The sequence below is a fragment of the Ranitomeya imitator genome, chromosome 2 (genome assembly GCF_032444005.1).
Source record: "Ranitomeya imitator isolate aRanImi1 chromosome 2, aRanImi1.pri, whole genome shotgun sequence".
Taxonomy (NCBI): Eukaryota; Metazoa; Chordata; class Amphibia; order Anura; family Dendrobatidae; genus Ranitomeya; species Ranitomeya imitator.
In genome coordinates, this window is record NC_091283.1 from 804,692,281 (window position 1) to 804,714,970 (window position 22,690).

Below are 22,690 nucleotides of genomic sequence, written 5' to 3' on the forward strand. Positions count from 1 at the left end.
GGATCTGCAGCAAAATCCGCAAAGTGTGAACATAGCCTTAGATGACAAGGTTTCGCCACTAAGATCTGTTCTCGGCATTGGTGAGGTCACAGTATTTGGACACTCACTACCCCAAACCGATCAGAAAGTAACATTTATTCACAGGATCGGTAAAAGGATTGTTTATTTTCAACATTAAAATGTAAGATGCTAATTTATAAAGCACAATGTGCTGCTGCTCTGTCATTGAGGACCTTTAACCTTTCTACAATCTGTTTCTACATTCTGCATGAATAAATACTACATAAGCAGCCAGAAAAATAGAAATTCATTTATTCAATGACGTATATACAAATAGATTAAAAACATAAGGATCACACAGTAGAAGGTGCACCGGACCAAGCGAAACGAGACAATATAAATGCAAAAGACGTGTAGAAATGTAAACTATTAAACCACTAAATTGCTACAGAAGTACCATCAGCAAATCATTTGAAATAAAAAGTAAAATCAAATAGTACTCTATAAGTTACATGGCCATAAATTTACAACATATCAGTAAAAAAAACACATTGGCCATGCTAAAACAAGAAATCTATAAATTGGTTAGAGAGATCCAGAAGTTAGCAAAGTGGTAAATAGAGCAAGAAATAAAGTAACTACATGCCAAACAGTATTGGGTTACCTTTGACAGAGTAGACCAGGGGTGTCAAACTGCATTCCTCGAGGGCCGCAAACCATGCGTGTTTTCAAGATTTCCTTACCATTGCACAAGGTGCTGCAATCATTATGTGTGTAAGTGATTAAATTATCACCTGTGCAGTACAAGGAAATCCTGAAAACATGACCTGTTTGCAGCCCTCGAGGAATGCAGTTTGACACCCCTGGAGTACACGTTTCGCCACAATCCTTCATCAGGGAGTCCCATCATATCATTCAAGATAAACTACAAATCTATCATCATATCACTCAAAATTGATAAAACCAGTTGTTTACATCAAGGCAGAAGTTTTGTGAAAGGGAAAAACCTTTTTAAAAACAGCGCTGTTGTATAGATGAAAGCACCAATGTGGTTCCTTAGTGGTATGTGCAGATTGAGTCATTGGAGAAAAAACTGAGCCGAAACGTCAAGTTTTTCATTACGATTTGTAGTGCTTCATTCAAAAACATCAGTATGAACATATCCCTATGCAGAGGGTACTCCCTGGTCTCTAAGGAACGCTCTATAAATACAAAGGAAGTGGGGTATGCTTTAAAAAAAAAAAAAAAAGTTTGTTAGTTTATTTATCATTATAATTATTTTCTGTATTTCCAGCCAGGTTGCTGTAAGCAACAAGACAAGTTTATCACTTACTTATGATAAATCAGGGCCCCGCTATTATGTTTTTGTGGATGATGGACCAGTAATTAGTTTGGTAAAGTTCACACCACTTTTGTTTCTCATCACTCGGAGGCACATTCTGAATAAACCATGGTGTGAATTTTAAGGGCTTCCTGGACCCTTTCACAGATCCACGTCCAGTTGTTAGCAGAGAGATACAATGGTGGAGTGTTAGTGTTCATTTCCCATAGACAAGTCGCGTCTTTTATGCCATTCACTGTTGTCATGGCAACCAGTGTTCTATAGAAAACAGCAGAAAGAATGAGATGCGATAAGCACGCGACCGTCAACTCAAACTGCTGCGAGCGTGATCCGAGCGTCACTTTATTGAGATCACGCGAAAATAGGATCACAGATGCTGAGAAGATGGAGAACTTAATTTCTCCATTGTGTGAGTCTGCGTATATTGGACTGCACGCGGATGACATTCGAGCGCAGTCCAATGTTTTGCACACACCCAGACTCGTATGGGTGCATGCCGTCTGATATACGCTGCCAATAGCAACATGCAGGGAGTTTTTTTTTTTTCTCAGGCCGATTTGGCATTTGAAAAAAATATACTACAGAGAAGTGCCAACTAGTATAGCACTGGAGCAAGTGCTATCCGATAAAACATCAGATAGCATTCGCTATATGCTGGCTACTCGCAATTGTGAGCAAGCCCATAAACATCAGTATAGCTTTATAGAGTATATGGCTTTACTGAACTCCCTTGATGAATCCGCATGACTGGGGAGGAAACGCGTAGAGAGATTTATGACCCTGTTCCTTTGTTGGTGGCTGTCTGTAGCAGGGCTCACTTGGGGCCTGTCCTTGTTAGGACCGAAGTAACTACAGGGACACGACAAGGAATTAGGGGATCAACCACATACCCCATCCTGTAATCTGGACCTCTTTGTTCCTGGCATAATTGAGAGGAACTCGTTGTGGATATACATCCGTTTCTATTGGTGAGATCAAACCAATTTTTATCTCTGAGCACAGGCTTGCACAAGCACTTTGTGGTTTTCTGTGTGTTATGTTTTTGTTCATTTTAGTATTTTGATTAAAAGTTATATTTTAATATATTGGGAGACTCTCCAAGCTACAGTTGTGGCCAAAAGTATTGACACCCCTGCAATTCTGTCAGATAATACTCAGTTTCTTCCTGAAAATGATTGCAATCACAAATTCTTTGGTATTATCTTCATTTAATTTGTCTTAAATGAAAAAACACAAAAAAGAATGAAGCAAAGATGAGGTTTAACAATGATAAATGTAAGGTTATACACATGGGAAGAAGGAATCAATATCACCATTACACACTGAACGGGAAACCACTGGGTAAATCTGACAGGGAGAAGGACTTGGGGATCCTAGTTAATGATAAACTTACCTGGAGCAGCCAGTGCCAGGCAGCAGCTGCCAAGGCAAACAGGATCATGGGGTGCATTAAAAGAGGTCTGGATACACATGATGAGAGCATTATACTGCCTCTGTACAAATCCCTAGTTAGACCGCACATGGAGTACTGTGTCCAGTTTTGGGCACCGGTGCTCAGGAAGGATATAATGGAACTAGAAAGAGTACGAAGGAGGGCAACAAAATTAATAAAGGGGATGGGAAATCTACAATACCCAGATAGATTAGCGAAATTAGGATTATTTAGTCTAGAAAAAAGACGACTGAGGGGCGATCTAATAACCATGTATAAGTATATAAGGGGACAATACAAATATCTCGCTGAGGATCTGTTTATACCAAGGAAGGTGACGGGCACAAGGGGGCATTCTTTGCGTCTGGAGGAGAGAAGGTTTTTCCACCAACATAGAAGAGGATTCTTTACTGTTAGGGCAGTGAGAATCTGGAATTGCTTGCCTGAGGAGGTGGTGATGGCGAACTCAGTCGAGGGGTTCAAGAGAGGCCTGGATGTCTTCCTGGAGCAGAACAATATTGTATCATACAATTATTAGGTTCTGTAGAAGGACGTAGATCTGGGGATTTATTATGATGGAATATAGGCTGAACTGGATGGACAAATGTCTCTTTTCGGCCTTACTAACTATGTTACTAAAAAGCAAAACATCGATCATTTCACACAAAACTCCAAAAATGGGCCAGACAAAAGTATTGGCACCCTCAGCCTAATACTTGGTTGCACAACCTTTAGCCAAAATAACTGCGACCAACCACTTCCGGTAACCATCAATGAGTTTCTTATAATGCTCTGCTGGAAGTTTAGACCATTCTTCTTTGGCAAACTGCTCCAGGTCCCTGATATTTGAAGGGTGCCTTCTCCAAACTGCCATTTTTAGATCTCTCCACAGGTGTTCTATGGGATTCAGGTCTGGACTCATTGCTGGCCACCTTAGAAGTCTCCAGTGCTTTCTCTCAAACCATTTTCTAGTGTTTTTTGAAGTGTGTTTTGGGTCATTGTCCTGCTGGAAGACCCATGACCTCTAAGGGAGACCCAGCTTTCTCACACTGGGCCCTACATTATGCTGCAAAATTTGTTAGTAGTCTTCAGACTTCATAATGCCATGCACATGGTCAAGCAGTCCAGTGCCAGAGGCAGCAAAGCAACCCCAAAACATCAGAGAACCTCCGCCATATTTGACTGTAGGGACTGTGTTCTTTTCTTTGAATGCCTCTTTTTTTTCTCTCCTGTAAACTCTGTTGATGCCTTTGCCCAAAAAGCTCTACTTTTGTCTCATCTGACCAGAGAGCATTCTTCCAAAACGTTTTAGGCTTTTTCAGGTAAGTTTTGGCAAACTCCAGCCTGGCTTTTTTATGTCTCGGGGTAAGAAGTGGGGTCTTCCTGGGTCTCCTACCATACAGTCCCTTTTCATTCAGATGCCGACGGATAATACGGGTTGACACTGTTGTACCCTCGGACTGCAGGGCAGCTTGAACTTGTTTGGATGTTAGTCGAGGTTCTTTATCCAACATCCACACAATCTTGCGTTGAAATCTCTTGTCAATTTTTCTTTTCCGTCCACATCTAGGGAGGTTAGCCACAATGCCATGGGCTTTAAACTTCTTGATGACACTGCGCACGGTAGACACAGGAACATTCAGGTCTTTGGAGATGGACTTGTAGCCTTGAGATTGCTCATGCTTCCTCACAATTTGGTTTCTCAAGTCCTCAAACAGTTCTTTCTTTTCTCCATGCTCAATGTGGTACACACAAGGACACAGGACAGAGGTTGAGTCAACTTTAATCCATGTCAACTGGCTGCAAGTGTGATTTAGTTATTGTCAACACCTGTTAGGTGCCACAGGTGCTGTTAATTACACAAATTAGAGAAGCATCACATGATTTTTCGAACACAGCCAATACTTTTGTCCACCCCCTTTTTTATGTTTGGTGTGGAATTATATCCAGTTTGGCTTTAGGACAAATGTTTTTGTGTTTTTTCATTTAAGACAAATTAAATGAAGATAATACCAAGAATTTGTTTGCAATCATTTTCAGGAAGAAACTGCTGAGTATTATCTGACAGAATTGCAGGGGTGTCAATACTTTTGGCCACAACTGTATACTCTACTGTTAATCCTGTGGGTGGTATAACAGTGTGGGTTACGCCACATTGTAGCTGATCGAGCCCATAAACATCCAATTGGCAGCACAGAAGCTGCAATATTCTCTGATGTAAACTGCATTACAGTATTCTGATTTGTTAATTACCAATGCAGAGATAAAATGGAATATTGCATGATAAATGAATGACCAACAATGTAATTCACATGTAAAGCGCCATGGAATAAATGGTGCTATAAAAATGTATAATAATAATATAGAAATGGTCTTGGTTCACTACATACAGGTCCTTCTCAAAAAATTAGCATATAGTGTTAAATTTCATTATTTACCATAATGTAATGATTACAATTAAACTTTCATATATTATAGATTCATTATCCACCAACTGAAATTTGTCAGGTCTTTTATTGTTTTAATACTGATGATTTTGGCATACAACTCCTGATAACCCAAAAAACCTGTCTCAATAAATTAGCATATCAAGAAAAGGTTCTCTAAACGACCTATTACCCTAATCTTCTGAATCAACTAATTAACTCTAAACACATGCAAAAGATACCTGAGGCTTTTATAAACTCCCTGCCTGGTTCATTACTCAAAACCCCCATCATGGGTAAGACTAGCGACCTGACAGATGTCAAGAAGGCCATCATTGACACCCTCAAGCAAGAGGGTAAGACCCAGAAAGAAATTTCTCAACAAATAGGCTGTTCCCAGAGTGCTGTATCAAGGCACCTCAATGGTAAGTCTGTTGGAAGGAAACAATGTGGCAGAAAACGCTGTACGAGAAGAGGAGACCGGACCCTGAGGAAGATTGTGGAGAAGGACCGATTCCAGACCTTGGGGAACCTGAGGAAGCAGTGGACTGAGTCTGGTGTGGAAACATCCAGAGCCACCGTGCACAGGCGTGTGCAGGAAATGGGCTACAGGTGCCGCATTCCCCAGGTAAAGCCACTTTTGAGCTACAGAGAAGCAGCACTGGACTGTTGCTAAGTGGTCCCAAGTACTTTTTCTGATGAAAGCAAATTTTGCATGTCATTCGGAAATCAAGGTGCCAGAGTCTGGAGGAAGACTGGGGAGAAGGAAATGCCAAAATGCCTGAAGTCCAGTGTCAAGTACCCACAGTCAGTGATGGTGTGGGGTGCCATGTCAGCTGCTGGTGTTGGTCCACTGTGTTTCATCAAGGGCAGGGTCAATGCAGCTAGCTATCAGGAGATTTTGGAGCACTTCATGCTTCCATCGGCTGAAATGCTTTATGGAGATGAAGATTTCATTTTTCAGCACGACCTGGCACCTGCTCACAGTGCCAAAACCACTGGTAAATGGTTTACTGACCATGGTATTACTGTGCTCAATTGGCCTGCCAACTCTCCTGACCTGAACCCCATAGAGAATCTGTGGGATATTGTGAAGAGAAAGTTGAGAGACGCAAGACCCAACACTCTGGATGAGCTTAAGGCCGCTATTGAAGCATCCTGGGCCTCCATAACATCTCAGCAGTGTCACAGGCTGATTGCCTCCATGCCACGCCGCATTGAAGCAGTCATTTCTGCCAAAGGATTCCCGACCAAGTATTGAGTGCATAACTGAACATTATTTGTTGGTTTTTTTGTTTGTTATTAAAAAACACTTTTATTTGATTGGATGGGTGAAATATGCTAATTTATTGAGACAGGTTTTTTGGGTTATCAGGAGTTGTATGCCAAAATCATCAGTATTAAAACAATAAAAGACCTGACAAATTTCAGTTGGTGGATAATGAATCTATAATATATGAAAGTTTAATTGTAATCATTACATTATGGTAAATAATGAAATTTAACACTATATGCTAATTTTTTGAGAAGGACCTGTACAAGGGTACTGAGCAGTGGCCTCCTTAAGCCTGCCTAGGCTATTACTACAGTGCCCTTCCTCTAAATGCTTATTATAAGCGGCTATAGGCCACTACAGCAGCACCCTTCCTTCTAATGCTTAGTTTAAGCCAGTCCGGACCACTATGCCAGCCCCCTTGCTTTTGCTACTTAGTATATGCCGACCCAGACCGCTACACCTTCCTTCTGCTCAGTATATGCCATCCCAGACCGCTACAGCTTTGCCTTCCTCCCGCTGCTCAGTATATGCCGGCCCAGAAAGCTACAGCACCACCCTTTCTTCCACTGCTCAGTATAAGCCAGCCCAAACCACTACAGCAGCACCCTTCCTCCCACTGCTCAGTATAAGCTGGCCCAGACCACTACAGCAGCGCTCTTCCTTCCACTGCTCAGTATAAGCCGGCCCAGACCGCTATAGCAGCGCCCTTCCTTCCACTGCTCAGTATAAGCCAGCCCAGACCGCTACAACAGCGCCCTCCTCCCACTGCTGAGTGCTGCATGTCACAATGTGGTCCCAGCCATACTTCAGGCCAGGTGGGCATTCTGCTCAGGAGTCTGACCTACTGCACTGGACTATACTATTAATATTGAGGACACGCACTACAGTTTTGCTATAACCATTGTGAATCGTGCAGAAGTTTCCATATTTCTCCATAAATTTTACACAAAATTATATTTCATTTTTATAGAAGTCCCAAAGCTAAAAGAAAGCCAAATCAAATGCGTCAAAAATATCAGACTGTCATTTTTTTTTTTATAAGTGGAAAATGATCCAACGTCAAAAGTTTGACTTTTGTTAGGCTCGAAAAGGTAACAAGATCATTTCTAAAATTTTCACTCCACCAATCCACAGTCAAATTGTGTATCAGTAGAGGGAGTTCAAGACAACATCATCTCCTGGATTGGTCAACCAACTAAGATCACTCCAAGAACAAGGCGTGTCCATAGTCTATGAGGTCACAAAGGAATTAGGATTACCTTTAAGCAATTAAAGGCCTCTCTCGTATTAGCTAATGTTCATGAGTTCACCATCAGGAGGACACTGAACAACAATGGTGTGAATTGCAGGACTCCAAGAAGAAAGCCTCTCCAGTCTACTAAAGATCACCTGGATAAGCCAGAAGATTACTGAACATTGTGTTATAGACATACGAGACCAATTTGGAGCATTTTAGTTTAACCGAGATGATTTGAAAATCTTATAGTTTTGACTTAAATCTATGCAGAAATAGGGAAAATTCTAAAGGGCTTCACAAACTTTCAAGCACCACTTTATAGGGACATAAGAAAAGTGACACCTACACATTACACCTTGAGGAGCTTTCATGACGTCCCTTTCCAAATCCAAAAGTCCAAGACATGTATTACATTTTTGTGATTTTCAATTAAACTCTCTGGCTTCGGGGACCAGTCTCCCTGGACCGATATCACGCTACTGAAGGAGTCCATTATTTTCTGGTCTTTCACCTTTCATGTTTTGCTGTCAACAAGAGTTGAGGCTCCTTGCCAAAATAGAAGATCCTTTAGGAATATTGACCATGTATCTCCTTGCTCAATTATGTGACATCTATTGTGTTGTCTTTATATCTTCTGATCTGATATCCGAGGGATAGAGTTATAAGAGGGTGAGACAGTTCCTTGTACTTTGAAGACATTTGTTTTAGGTGCTCCTGACTGGCATCGAGTAGGAATGAGCTCCCCAATGGTCATGCATGTGTAATGAGTGAGTCAAGGACCAGCGCCCCTTTCTTCAGAAGGTCCATGTTCAGAAGAGATATCCAGGCTTTGGAGGAGAGAGAAAAATGATTGACTACAGATGTTTTCTGTCCAATACATGTCTGATAAATATCTTCTTGCCCTGCCCATCATCTGTACTGGGCCTGCTTTACTGGCGAAATACATAAAGACAGGAGATGTAGACATTGCATTCCTGATTGAAAGTTAGGGTGTAAGAAGAACAAAACAAAAATTTCTGATTTTCAATAGTTTTTCTTCCGGAAAAAAAACAGGGACATCTGGAAAGATGAATCCAGGAGAATCAGGTACGTGTTGAAAAAGATCAAATTGCACTGTTTGTTGTGTTCCAATCTAAACCATATAAAGATGTTACAAATGATCTCAAACAGGAAAATATCAGAAAATGATGAACTGATTAAATCAGGTTTTTTTGTGTTAAATATAGAGATGTTTTAAAACCGCACAATGTGTATTAAAAATGAAAAGCAGGAATAATGTAATTTTCACACTGGTCACAAGGTCATTTTTAGACACTAATTTCCTTTTTTTGTTTTACACATGTACTTTTGCCACAATTGTCGAATCTTAAATCAATTTTTTTCCGTATAGAAGCATCTAATGAGCGTGTGCAAAAGGTCATTGTGGAGGGAAGGGGGTGAGCTGTGACCTCACCTATTGTCATTGGTGGATCCTGTGTTATCAGCTGTATATTGAGGCATTACCTGTCATTGCAATCCTCTATTGATCAGAAAATTCTGGTAAACTTTTCCTGAAAGGATAATAAAAATTAAAAAAAAAAAAATCCCAGTGGCCAGTGTAAAAATTGCAAAATTACAAATTTTATTTTTAAAAATATGAAAAAACTATATATATAAAAAAAGTTACACAAAAACCTGATTTAAAGAGTAATTTTCTCATAGACCAGTGAGATCTGTGGAATTAGGGCTTCTTTGATGAGAAGGGTATATTTGTCCATTTTAGTAATTCTCCAAATCTTTGGATGACTATGAATGCAAAAGAAAAAGTGATCTCATATTGGCCCTATGGCATTATTGTTGTGATCCTTTATTTGTGGGACAGTGTAGGTATTAATGAGAAAGCATTTAAAAAAAAAATCATTGCACCAGGGCTGGACAGTCCATCTTTCGATATGATGTTTAATCAGGTGAATTATTTAAAAAGGAGGCAAAAAAAATTCTTCAAAACAAAGGATTGCAGAGAATCTAATGCTGAAAGCCGCATTCCCCTGCCAAGGTTTTAGTTGCAGGACCCTTCTGTGGGAATTAGAAAAAGCCTCCTCTTGAGTGGAATCTCAATCTACAGATCAAGGACATCAAGCCTGGAGTCATGCGTGATGGCTTCTCTGGGGGGTTGATCTTGAACATGAATCTTTTAATATCCTTAGGCTTTATGATCTCTTCATCTATAGGATCCAAGGTGTATCCCAGGTTTTCAAAAGACTAAAATGATTAAATGTAGCTTTTATGCTAGTGACTCAACTATCTTCAGAAGCATCGACCACTCCTTAGCAGCTTCTTTTGGAAATATGGACTTTCTTTTGATGACCCAATGAATTAAAACGTTTCCGTCTTAACATTTTGTAAAGATGGAGGGTTCTCCAAAAACAACTCAGACATCCCCTTTAAACTCATGTTGAGGTCTCCATGAGCAGGTTGGTTGGTGGGTCGCCTAGGTTTTATAGAAACAAGGCTTATTTTTTTTTCCAATGGATAGTGTGTTGTTGTTTAGGAAAAGTATAAAACCATGTTTTTCTGATCATGTACAACCAGATTTGGGTCAGTTGAGACTACATGGCTGTGTAATTCACTTTTTCTGTCCAACCAAACCTTGTACTAATAAATTCTCCAAACTCACGTACTGAAATGGGTGTCCACAGATATCCTATAAATATCCAATGATCTGTGCAACAATGTCCTATAGGAAGATGTGTAAAACCATAGAAGACCATGCCGTTCACGAAGAACCAACAAGCTCATGGTGAAGCCCCAACCAGTGGTAACACTTGGTGCAACTGAGCTCTATCGGTTACTTGTCAGCTCAAATGTCTATGGGTGAAGATTCTGAACATCCATATTTTTTTTTGGAAATATATATTTTATTAATATTTAAACATCAAAAGGAAAATCATGTTTACAGCAGGACGCGTTACTTTACTGTAGCCAAATATCTGCAAAAGTCAATTAAACAACGTTAAAATGATGACCCTTGGCTCGTGTGAGCCGCGAAATGAATAGTGTTAAAAATTTATTGAAGAGTGACAATGTAGAACACTCGGAGAAAGGTAATCGATTCCTATAACGACGACACAAAATGGTTACTTAATGAGATGACCATGGACAGAGCATGCAAATGACCTCCACCCCATTACACCGGAAAGTCCCAACAAGTAGTGTCATGACATGGGGAAAAGAATCACAAGACTTATTAGATGGTCGAACCAGACCCAAAGTAACGGGAAACCATGAACAAATATAGAATTCCTAAGAAACCCAACCTTATTGGGAAATTACATTGGTAGTGCACTTTTAAGGTGGTCATATAACTTGAGAGCTGGTAACTGGACACTCGTTTAGCTATTCCTTCCGGCCTCCTCGCACACATGAATGACCGACATTCTTAGTAGGAAGATGGCAGTAAGCCCGCCATACATCTCTAGCAGTAGCTCAATTCTAGCTGAAATGCAACCTGCGAAAAACCTTCCGTCGTTGAGGGAAGGTTTGGACGCTCCCATTCACAGATGATTGACCAGTCACACCTAAATCGCTAAATCATCTAATGAGCATGGCCACTTTTAGACAACATTGCCGGTGTCCTTTCAGGATGTATTCCTTTTTTCACAAGTCAGGACCCTTTTGCAAAAACTAAATCTGTCGATAACTTGATGCAAATTGACTAAATCCAAGAACATCTAACTGGCCGACCATCTCATTGTGTGTGAGAGCTTCCCAAACCTTCACTGACTGCAGATGTTATGGAGAAGAGGATTGAGAGGTGGAATTTCAATACGTCTGATCATTTTGTTCTTGGGATGAAACTCGCCTCACCTCTTTCTGAGAGCACATGTGCTTCGGAGGTCGGATTATTATAGGTCTGCTAAACCAGAGTTACGGCTTCTTCAGACATCTGTGTGAATCCGTCCGAGTACGCACCGTAATGTACAAACTGACCATGGCTGGCGGGTGCACTGCTCTCTATGCTCGGACAGATTTGTGCAGATGTCTGAAGCCGGCCATTGACCATTGATCCTTATTCTGGAGGGAAGGTAGCCGGTACTAAAATGGGGTCACCAAACAAAACCTATTATTTTATGCTATATAGTGTCATCTTTACATTTATACATTTCAATCTGCTGGAACTGAAAACCAGAGGCTTAAATTGGGTTTTCATGTGCAGATTTCTGCTGAGAATGAGCTCTGTTTCACCATATAACAAGTTGATCGGAGAACGAACAATTGTTAACACGATCGATCTCTCTCCCATAATTTCTGCCATCGCTAGAAACACATGGTATGTGCTGCTGAAAACAAGGATTTTAAGACCCCCCCTCCCAAAAAAAAAAAGAAGATCCAACAATTTTGCTGGTTAGTTGGATGATCGAAGGCCAATAATCTGCAATGAGCATTCTTACAAGAGCTTGTTTGACCCATTGTCGAGCCAGGTTAAAAAGGACCTTTAAAGTAGCTCCTCCAGCATCGGTAAAGACAAATTCTCCTATCGGTATGGTTTATTCTCCTAAAACATAGGAAGAATAGTATTGAAAATCATGTAAACAGAAAAAAAGATAGTTTCACAGATAACTGAAGGTCTAGTTTTCGCTTCTTCCTGGAGGGGAGGGTGCAACCCTGTGAGTTGTCAAAAAATGTTCAGAAATGTAAATTTCAGTTAATAGAGTAAAAATTCACTAGAAGTTGAGAACTTAGACAAAAGGCTCCATATATATATATATTTTTTTTTTTTTACATAGTAAGGGGCTGGGGCTTAAGAGTCGCTTGCCATTGTTTTGGTATTTTTATTGTTATATGTACATTCTATATTTCTTTTATGCCATTTTTTTCAGTGGTAACTTGTGAACAACTTTGACTAGAGTAAGAAAAAAATAAATAAGATTCTGCTTATTTTCCTTTAAAGCAGTGCCTCCTCTAGCATGTGGCGGTGTCTGGTATTGCAGCTCTAGGTCATTCATCTGAAGGATGATGTGACTATTGTTTAGTGTTTTTAGAAAAGGGCACCTGAAGTATGAGCAAACATTATATTGTCACATTTCCAGAAACAGCGCCATTCCTGTCCATGCGCTGTATATGGGATTGCAGCTCGGTAAGTCTCCAGTAAGACGGGGTCGTGCTGTAAAACCCAAAATATATCCGAGAGCCCCGAGTGGTGCTGCTATCAGAGAGGGAAAGATATACAACGTAGAACAATCCCTTTAATACATACTGAAATTTAATATCCATCCCATTAAAATAAATAATTTAATGAAAAATCATTATAATTAATATAAAACAGTTATGATCGCATTGTACATTACACAGCAAAATACTGTGGAAAGAGCTTCAAGAGCCGGCCAATACACGTGCCCCTAATTCCTACTAAATCATCATCATTATTATTTATAAAATAATTTTTGTTGATTTTTGTTCTTTACTCTTATGTTACATCCATACGAGAGGAGGTGACCGGTCATATAGAAAATAACAGACTGCATAAAAGGCTTCTACGGGAATGGAAAAAACTGTTTAATTTTCTTTTCTCGAGAACATCGCGATTCTTGTCCAAAGGCTTTTTTTTGGTATTGCACGCCCCCCAATCAATTTGTCCTAAGAGAAAAGAGAGGGTACAGCGGCATGTAACGGTTTGGGCACCCCTGGGTCTACATTACTGTGAGCAGGTAAGCAAGTTGAAGATGAAATTATCTCTAAAGGCCTAAAGTTAAAAATGACACAATCCCTTTGTATTTTAGGTCAGTAGGATCAACGCTCCTCAGTCGTCTATATAGGCGTGTAAGTCCTAGGAAGCGGAATAAGAAAATACCTATGAGGGGCAAGCCGCGTGGGGCTCAGTGATCCATGCTAGTGGTGTAATAACAGAAAAACCTACCCCTGCCCAACACAGTGAGTCAACCTGATACTTCAACTCTCATGGCCAAATCCCCAGTCCAATGGGGTCAAATGTGACTCACGACCCAACCACTATGGAAGTGCGCCGCAGCTTCTGATCCTTAAGATGATGCTTAATTATTCCACAGCGCTTTACAGACATCATCATCGCTGTCCCCATTGGGGCTCACAATCTAAATTCCCTATCGTGTGTTTGGAGTGTGGGAGGAAACCGGAAAACCCGGAGGAAACCCACGCAAAAACGGGGAGAACATACAAACTCCTTGCAGATGTTGTCCTTGGTGGGATTTGAACCCAAGACTCCAGCGCTGCAAGGCAACAGTGCTAACCACTGAGCCACCGTGCTGCCTAAACTGATGTGAAACTACAACTTTAGTAATGCAACTTCTTGAGACGCACAATTAAGACACCATCGCACAAAGTCATGTTTTCTAAATGTGTATGACGAAAAGTTGTCCATGAAGTTGACGTCCACAAAAATGTAAACGCTCTTCTTCTCCAGTATACAGATGAGAATTTAAGCATCTCACATTAATAAAATAATCTAAAAACAGCAGCACACAATATTCACAGTTTTGCTAAAAAAACTACCAATGGTCTTGGATGACTTGAAGGTTTCACTACAACTACTTGGCTAGGTGAACCATGTAATGGCTGGCTCATGTAATGAAATCATGAAATCCCGCACTGGTCATGACCCCACTGTGGAATACGATGATACATACATGTATTGTGTGATACAATGCTCATTCAAAAACAGCAATTTTGTGTTTTTTTTTTGGTGCAAGATGGGCAACTTGGTAATTACGTTGCTTTACTTGTATTAATCATCAGTTGTAGAGTTTCCTGTAGCCCAGAGCTGCATTAATAACTCTGCATCTGCTCCTCAGACTCTGAACGTGAAAAATTACGGTCCACAGGATTTTCACTCCACCGGGTACAAATCACCAAATGTTGTTGACTGCTTAAAAAAGCAACTGGAAGATTTGCAAATTTAGCTCTGGACTAGGACATGTGTGCACATGACAGGGAAAGATAAATCCACCCAGGATTCTTCTGCTGATCCGCAACATAAAATATAGTTGTGGATCTGTAATGTATTTTTTGCTGCAAATTTTCAATAAGGTGAAATCCACCGTAAAATATCTGCAGAATTTAACGAAATCACAGTGTAGATCATTTTCCACATAGAAATTATCAGCAGTGTGTGTATCAGATTTCTATAATCCACAGCAAATTTTCTTTTATTTTTATTAATCAATTCTAAGCCACTGGTCAACTCCCAAATAATAAAAAGGCCCCCCATCACATAATTCAAACGTCAGCCCACCCTACTCACGTTAGAAGGGGCTGCAGTCTGAAGAAACACAGCTCCTAAGATCTGTTTCTCGGAGATATATTGTAAGCACACGTGCATGCATGAGCCGAAGAGAAGGGCTGTGATAGGAGAAGAAATAAATCATCTCAGCTGAAGAAGCACAAAGCCCCGATTCATCAAGACTGGCGATTTTCTTGTCGGTCTTGATACGGTGCCTTGTGAAGACACTCCTGATTCATGAAAAGGTGCTTGCCTCTTGTTGAATCTGGAGTATCTGACGAGTGGCGTACCCTACGCCAGAAACACAACTCAACACACCGACTGGAATGAGATTTCTGGCATAAGGAGCGCCACACCTCGTCATTAATCAGGCAAGCAGTGGCGTCATGCAAGATATCACCAAAATTGTGCTACTTTTCAAAGCTTTTACAGAATTTTCTGGCGCATAAAAACCATGCTCAGCTGAGATTTATTTATTTTTCTGTCACACACTTCTCACTAGTTTGTGCAATTTCAATATAGCTCCTCTTTCAGTTGAGACACAGGTCTCGAGAGTTAGGTTTCTTCAGACTACAGCCCATCCCGACACCTGACTAGGAAGAGATGCCGCTTCAATCACATTGCATTCTCGAATAACCTATTTAAAAAGAATTTTTTGAGGGATAACCAATGCCACGGTACTTATTTTAAAAAATGCAATACTTTCTTCTCTTAATGCTCCCCTTCTGACATTTACAATGTCCCCTGCAATTCAGCATCCTATTTCTCTACACAAAATGTGTTGGTAAATGTCCATAGCGAATCACTATACTGGTCTCTGCGGAGGCCAGTGATTGGCTGAACATGCATTTCCAGTATGTCAACACAGGATCAGCAGGTAACCAAAGACTAGATATAAATATACACTTCTAGACATTGAATTTACAACACCAAGAAGGAAAATACATGGAGCTATGGAAATCACAGGATGGATAAACATGTTAATGATATACCAATGATGAGGACTAAAAACAAAGTATAACATATTGATTTATTCAGTATCAAGTATCAGCACCACGCAAAGAAAAGAAATCCACACTCTTACATGCATTGGCTGCTACCAATGAGGTTATTAATGGTGGTCTCAGGAATCTTCTGCTGCGCCAATCACACTTCGGCAAATCATCAAGATCTGCTGCTGGCAGCTCCCTTTGCAATTACCAACTATTGACATCCTAGATGAGCTCGATGGGACACAAGTCTGGAGAGGTTACAGGCCACAATAACACAAACACAAGCAACGTGTGGCCCAAAGTTCTTGTATTGAAAAATGGCTCCTGTGACACTTTGGGGGAAAATAGCCGAATGGTTGCACGAATGATCCATTCTGTAAAGCAGGTAAAATTGGATGTCACAATTCAAGCTCATGGCGTGAAATAGTGTCTACACAGACCGTCAGAAGGCGATTTCACAACATTGGGTAACAAGCCAGACGTCCAGCTACAGGTGTTGCATTGACCTCACACTACCGCTTCCAAAAGACTATGATGGTGCAGGGAAAGACGGTACTGTAAGCTGGAACAGAAGTCTTTCTTCTTTAGCGATGAGTCCCGCTTTTGTCATGAACACAATCGTATTTGGAGATTGGTTTGGAGACAATGTAGTCAACGCAATGAAAAGGCCTTCACAAGGGAATGAGAAACTTTTTTCAACAAACAAGGCCACATGTTGGTCGTGCTACCATGGACTTCAGGGTCTCTAGACTTGTCTCCCATCCAGCACATCAGGGGCGTCATTGATTGGCTATTGCAAAGGAGCTGCCAGCAGTGAATCTTGATGATTTGTACAAGTGCATTCAGTGTGGCAGAACATTCCTCAGACAACCATTAGTAACTAAGTGCTGTAGGTGTGGGGATTTCTGCACATGGCGCTCATATTCATTACCGAGCAAATCAGATGTTTTCACTTTGAAAAATTTGTCTCCATTCTTTCATCATTTACATATCAGTAATATCACAATCCATCATGTGATTCCCACAATTCCATGACGTTTCCTTCTTGGTATTACAACTTCAATGTTGAGGAGTGTATACATATATTTTTTGTTTCAATCCACTAATATTTAAGAACAAAAAATAACTATAGTTGTCTGGTGTTCTATCTGAATAACCATCAAAGTAGGCAGTGACCCTGTAGACTGCACAAACGTGCGTCACCAAGAGTCTTCCCAGCAAAGCGCCTATTAATTCTAACGGCGGTATTACACAAGAGTCTTCAGGGTTGCCTGCTTGTCCAGGCTAGAGGACGGCCAACTCCATTTTATCATTTCGGACGATGCCATGTCTGAGACTACACGCTAGAAGAGAAATTCTGACATTTTTTGTGCTTACTCCAACATTGCAGCCTGTAGTTTAGAGGTAGGGATCGATGTAGCCCAATGAATCCAAAACCTAGTATTCTTGTACCATACAGCACTAAGGATGTCCCGAACCAGCATCAGAAGGTAGGGAGGAGGTAATGAGAAGCCAACCTAGCGCGCAAAGGCTGGAAGAGTCATTAGACTCAGATTCCCTAGGCTGAGGCCTTGGTAAACCTCGGAGAAGGTTCGCATCGAAAACCAGGCTAGAACAGATAGCCCTGGTGTCTGTTGGATGGATATAGGGTGGGTGAGAAGACCCTCTTAACGCCAGGGCCTACAATTATGGTGCGGTCTCCCAAACGGAAAATTGTTATCTTTTACGCCGCCAGGCGTCCGAATGGAACAAATCCTCCAGTGAATCCAAAGCGAGATGTAAGAGTAAATTATACAAAACATAAAGTGTCCTTTTTGAAGTGATCCATGCCCCTTACAAAGAAAATAACACAACACCGTGCCAGCCCATGTACTCACATCAGCGTTACTAAAGACACGCACATGCAGCATGGCGGCCATACTAGCAACCGGCACAATGCACAACACAGCAGATCCCATTCCCTGGGACAGTAAAACAAAACATCACCGGCGTTAGGACGTTTCCGCGTTCATTAAAATGAGCCAACAAATCAATAAGTGTAAGAATAGCTGCATGAGCTCAGCGTAACACCGGCATCACTGCGCCGCTGTGTCCGTCCTCAGGAAGGATCATTTCCCCGCAAAATTAAAATAAAACCCCACTTTTTATTCCCCGCATGGGTAAAGCCGCCATGCAGGTGGTGAAAAATATAAAAATGGCAATCACAAACTTCGGTTTATTCTCCCATATAGATGACAATCTACCCGCTCCGCGTACAATATACTACGGGGTTTAGAACCAGCATGTGAGATGCAAAACAAAATGGTTCCAACGGCACGATGATCGGATCGTCTAGAGCCGTGAACGGCGATCTCCCGCGGCCGCCGACTCTTGTAAGTACTTATCCTGCTAAATAAAAGTGCTTTATCGTGTGTCGTGAAGAAGAAGAAAAAAAACGTCGTAGCAGCCGCAGCTCGTCCACAATCCCAGGACCGTGCGATGGGGGAGAGTCACTATGACATGTAGGACACGGAAAGGTTAAAAGCTTTATACTTCCTCTGCTTCGGAGTTGTTGAGGATCTTCCGATGGGCCTGGCGTAAGTACTGCTGCTGCTTGAAATACACCTTGAAGGCTCCTTTTATGGCCACAAAAGCTATGCCACCCTGGAAAACAAGACGTATGGGTGTGAAAAATGGCACAATGCTTGGAGGGGTAGTCCCATCTCCAAGATCCTTTTCCAATATATAGTAGGTAAAATAATATTAGCAAATATCTCCAATTAGAAATGTAGTACAGTTCTCCTGATTAGCTATGTCGTTTACCCCATGGGCAGGCATTGCAGTAGCTTAGGTATCCATGGTTACAACCACACATACAGTGAGATAGTTAGTTACTAGTGGTTGTAACCATGGATCACTAAGCTACTGCAATGCCCTACAGATGGGGTAAGCGACATAGTGAATCAGGATAACTATACCACATTTATAATTGGAAGGATTTGCTATTATTATTACACCTACTACATATTGGCATAGGATCTTGGAGATTGGAATACCCCTTTTAATCAAACAAAGCTGCCTTTGTTCCAGTCGATGAATGTCTTCAACTAAACTGATGATTTACTGGTAAATTACACCCGAACATTTCTTATGGTTGAAATCGTCCATTTTCACAAACTTTAGTCTATTATGTATGAGCATCTTAAAGCCAATTTTGGCGCATTAACCCTTTCCGGACACAAATGGCTGCAGGCAAATGTGTAAGGGCTCAGGAGCGGAGCCTGCTCCATACATGATGGGTGGCTGTTGTGCTATACAGCCGGCTCCTACCTCTAGATGCTGCGGTCAATCTCTGATATTGGCATTTAAATGGTTACAATCCGTGTGCGGCCCCCAACACTCGCCACACAGATTGGCATCTGAACGGTTGCAATGTCAGAGATCGATAGCAGCATCCAAAGAGTTAAACAACAAACCAACTAACAGGGCGAGCAACATATAAGCTCCGCCATACAAAATGCACAGAAAACCCAAAAAAGAAATGGACACGTGAGCTAAAAGTACTTGTAAGTTTATTAGAAATGTTCTAAAAATAATCAAACAACAATCATAGATTATCAATAGAGACACAATAATAAGAGACACAAAGAAGAGAAACGGGCAACACACTAGTGCCACGCACAGGTAAAGAATGTCACAGGAATCATCAGAGTAGCCGCTTCATATTACAGATAAACCACATACAGAAATCAATGAGCTCAAAATCTCTCTATAGGATCAATGTAGAAAATCACAAAATTGAGTATATAGGCTAAAGGTTCATAGTATCATATCAAATCCATTAAACAAACCGAGTAATAGTAAAGTGCAAACAGTACAGTAAATGTAGCCCCACAATGAGGCCATATGAGCTGTTCCAACAAGTGGTTCACTTATAGGGAGCATACAATAACCAATGCAACTATTATACAAAGCAATGGGTCTTATGTACTAATACTGAGCAGTTGGTACAGGAATTATAAAGTGCAGAGTGCCAATAATGCAGTAAATATAGCCTCACAATAAAGCCACAATAGTTAATACAATAAGAGGGTAATTTAATATAGTATCCGATGACAAATACACTTATTATACTAAATGGCAGGTCACAATTACTGTTACTGAAAAAATTGGTAAAATAATTGCCCATAAAAGATATATGTAAACTAAATACTCGGAGGGTCAAATATGATCACATAAATAAATCAGATATTAAAGTGCAGCGTGCAACAGGTACAATAACTAGTGTAGTAAGTAATGTAACCCCTAACCACAATAACTAACATAACCGGTAAGTACCGTCTGCTGGATTAGTACAGAATAGCATAGAAAGGCGCCCCCGAGGAACCAAGTGTGCGAAACGCGCGTTGAGGTTCTCTGTCCCACGTTCAGGAGCAGGTTGGTTCATTTGTACCATGTAATTTCCCTTCACGGTATTGGGTCTCTAATCTACTAGCATGTCTTCCTGCATAACCCTTTCTATGCTACTCTGTACTAATCCAGCAGACGGTACTTACCGGTTCTTTACCTGAGCGTGGCACTAGTGTGTTGCCTGTTTCTCTTCTTTATTGTGTCTCTTATTATTGCGTCTTTATCTATTGATAATCTATGATTGTTGTTTGATTATTTTTAGAACATTTCTAATAAACTTACAAGTACGGTACTTTTAGCTCCGGTGTCCATTCCTTTTTGGGGTTTTCAAAGAGTTGAACAGCAGCGAATGGAGCTAGCTGTATAACACAGCAGGACATGTTTCTATGGCAGGCGCAAACCTCCTGAAGATGCCAGTCCCTGCCATCCTTATATTACCCCGCTGGGCTTCACAGGAGATCATCATCTTTACTATGTATACTGACACCAAAGTATTTCAGTACAGTACAAGAACAGAGTGCGATCATATTACAAAAAAAAAAGTCTAAGTTAATATTTTTAAGAAAGGAAAATACTTTTTTTTTTTTTAGAAAATTTGGATTTTTATTTTTTTTTTATTTTGACATATCCTTATGAGGTTTTTTTGTGAGATGAGTTATAGTTTAAAATGAAACCATATAATGTACTGCAAAAAAAGTTATGGCTTCTTGAAAAAAGTAGAGGAAAAAAGCAAAAGTGCAGAATTAGAGTTGGCTAGGGTGGGAGGTTAAGAAAGCGATGTAGGGAAATAAATGGTTCAACGTCAGATTAGCACCTTGATGCCGCAGCACATTGGTGTCTGAAGGAGTCAGAGGTGCAGCCACACGGTGGCCATTTACTCGCCAAGTGGGGCGCCATGAAACGCCTTCTGTTCCCTCCTCTCATCAACTCTTACGGGACAGATCTGTCTGTAAATGACCCGATCACATTCAGTTTTCTGTATCAATAACGCATTTGCCTTTTCACTCCATGGACACAGATATTTGCTGGGTCTGCTAGTATTTTTCTTTTTTTTTTTACATAATGCAATGCACTGAAGGCAAACTTCTGTTGCATGAAAACTTGACAAATCCTAAAAAAAAAAAACAGTAAAGGACGAGAGTAAGACATCACCACCCCCCCCCTAAAAAAAAAATCTACACCATCTTTCTATGAACGGTTATGTTACAGAGCCAATGTATGGCTGGTAGGGGATTATTACGTTCCCTCTATTACGGTCCTTTTCATGTAGATCCTCCTTACCAAAATCGTCCTTTGTAGGTTGGAGTTAACACTGCTGAACATCAGTTTGCCAACTATTGTAGCGATGGTGGGAAAGACAAGAGCTCCGCACAGTATGCGGGTAGCAGAGACGTGATCTGCTAGAGGGTTGGCTTCAGCGGGCACCCGAGGCACCGGGCATCCAATTCCTGTGGAAAACAATGGAAAAGGAAAGCCATAAAATATAATGTGAATGTGCACCTTGGTATCCTGCATTATTACATAAAGGTATGGAGGTCAAAACGTATATATCCATCTATGTAGACTACAGAGGGGGCCAAAACATCTTCTACAACCAACACGTAGTTGCAAAAGTTAAAAATAAAAGTGGGAAAACCGGTCAGCAGGATTTTGCTAAGTAAAATACAGGCATTGTCAGTGTTACACTAATTAAAATGATACGTGGGGTGAAGAAATCTGTCTTGTGGTTCTTGTGTAACCAGTTTTTAGAAGATTTCAGCTAATGATATGCCCGTTCTCCAGGGCAGGACTGTAGGCAGAGTCTTATCTTCCTGCTCTAAGGCAGAAAAAACAAGGAAATACCTGCCCACAGGCCGCCCCGAAGCGCAAACATGTTCCTCATCATAGAGGCAGAGAGAGACAGACTGTTTGCGCCTTGGGCGTCCTGTGGGCAGGTCTCTCTTAGTCTTTCCTTGGATTCTCCGGCTTAGAGCAGGAAGATAACACTCTGCCCATAGTCCAGCCCCGGAGCACGGGCATATCATTAACTGAAAACCTCTAACTTTGATTACACAAGAACCACAAGATGGATTTCTTCACCAGGTATCATTTTAATCAGTGTAACAGCGCCAACCTGACAATGCCTGTTGTTTACTTAGCAAAATCCTGCTGACAGGTTCGCTTTAAGGCTCAGGCACTCTCAGACGGCTAATATATAAAGTCATGTAGGAAGTAGGCTGTGGAACAAGTACATTAAGTAACTGTGGTGCCATCACTGTTTTTGAGGGTACTGGGACTGGTACCTCTCTAGACCAAATCAAAATAAAAAAAATAAAAAATGTCCACTCCTTTATATGGTATAACTGCAGACTACAGGGACAAG

General features: G+C 40.9%; 1 protein-coding gene across 3 annotated transcripts in view; it reads right to left on the bottom strand.

Moving 5' to 3' along the window:
- Nucleotides 1-10,588: 10,588 nt before the first annotated feature.
- MARCHF5 (membrane associated ring-CH-type finger 5) overlaps nucleotides 10,589-22,690 on the bottom strand; it is a 74,010-nt gene continuing 61,908 nt past the window's right edge. For 2 of the 3 annotated variants that reach the window (XM_069753793.1, XM_069753794.1), the window contains exons 5-6: nucleotides 21,610-21,776; nucleotides 20,904-21,439 (exon numbers count right to left, since the gene is read on the bottom strand). In XM_069753793.1, coding sequence (XP_069609894.1) covers nucleotides 21,203-21,439; nucleotides 21,610-21,776 — 404 coding nt within the window. In that variant the 3' untranslated portion in view covers nucleotides 20,904-21,202. Of the gene's footprint in view, nucleotides 18,583-20,903; nucleotides 21,440-21,609; nucleotides 21,777-22,690 lie in introns of those variants that run through there. The other variant, XM_069753795.1, reaches the window with a different exon arrangement.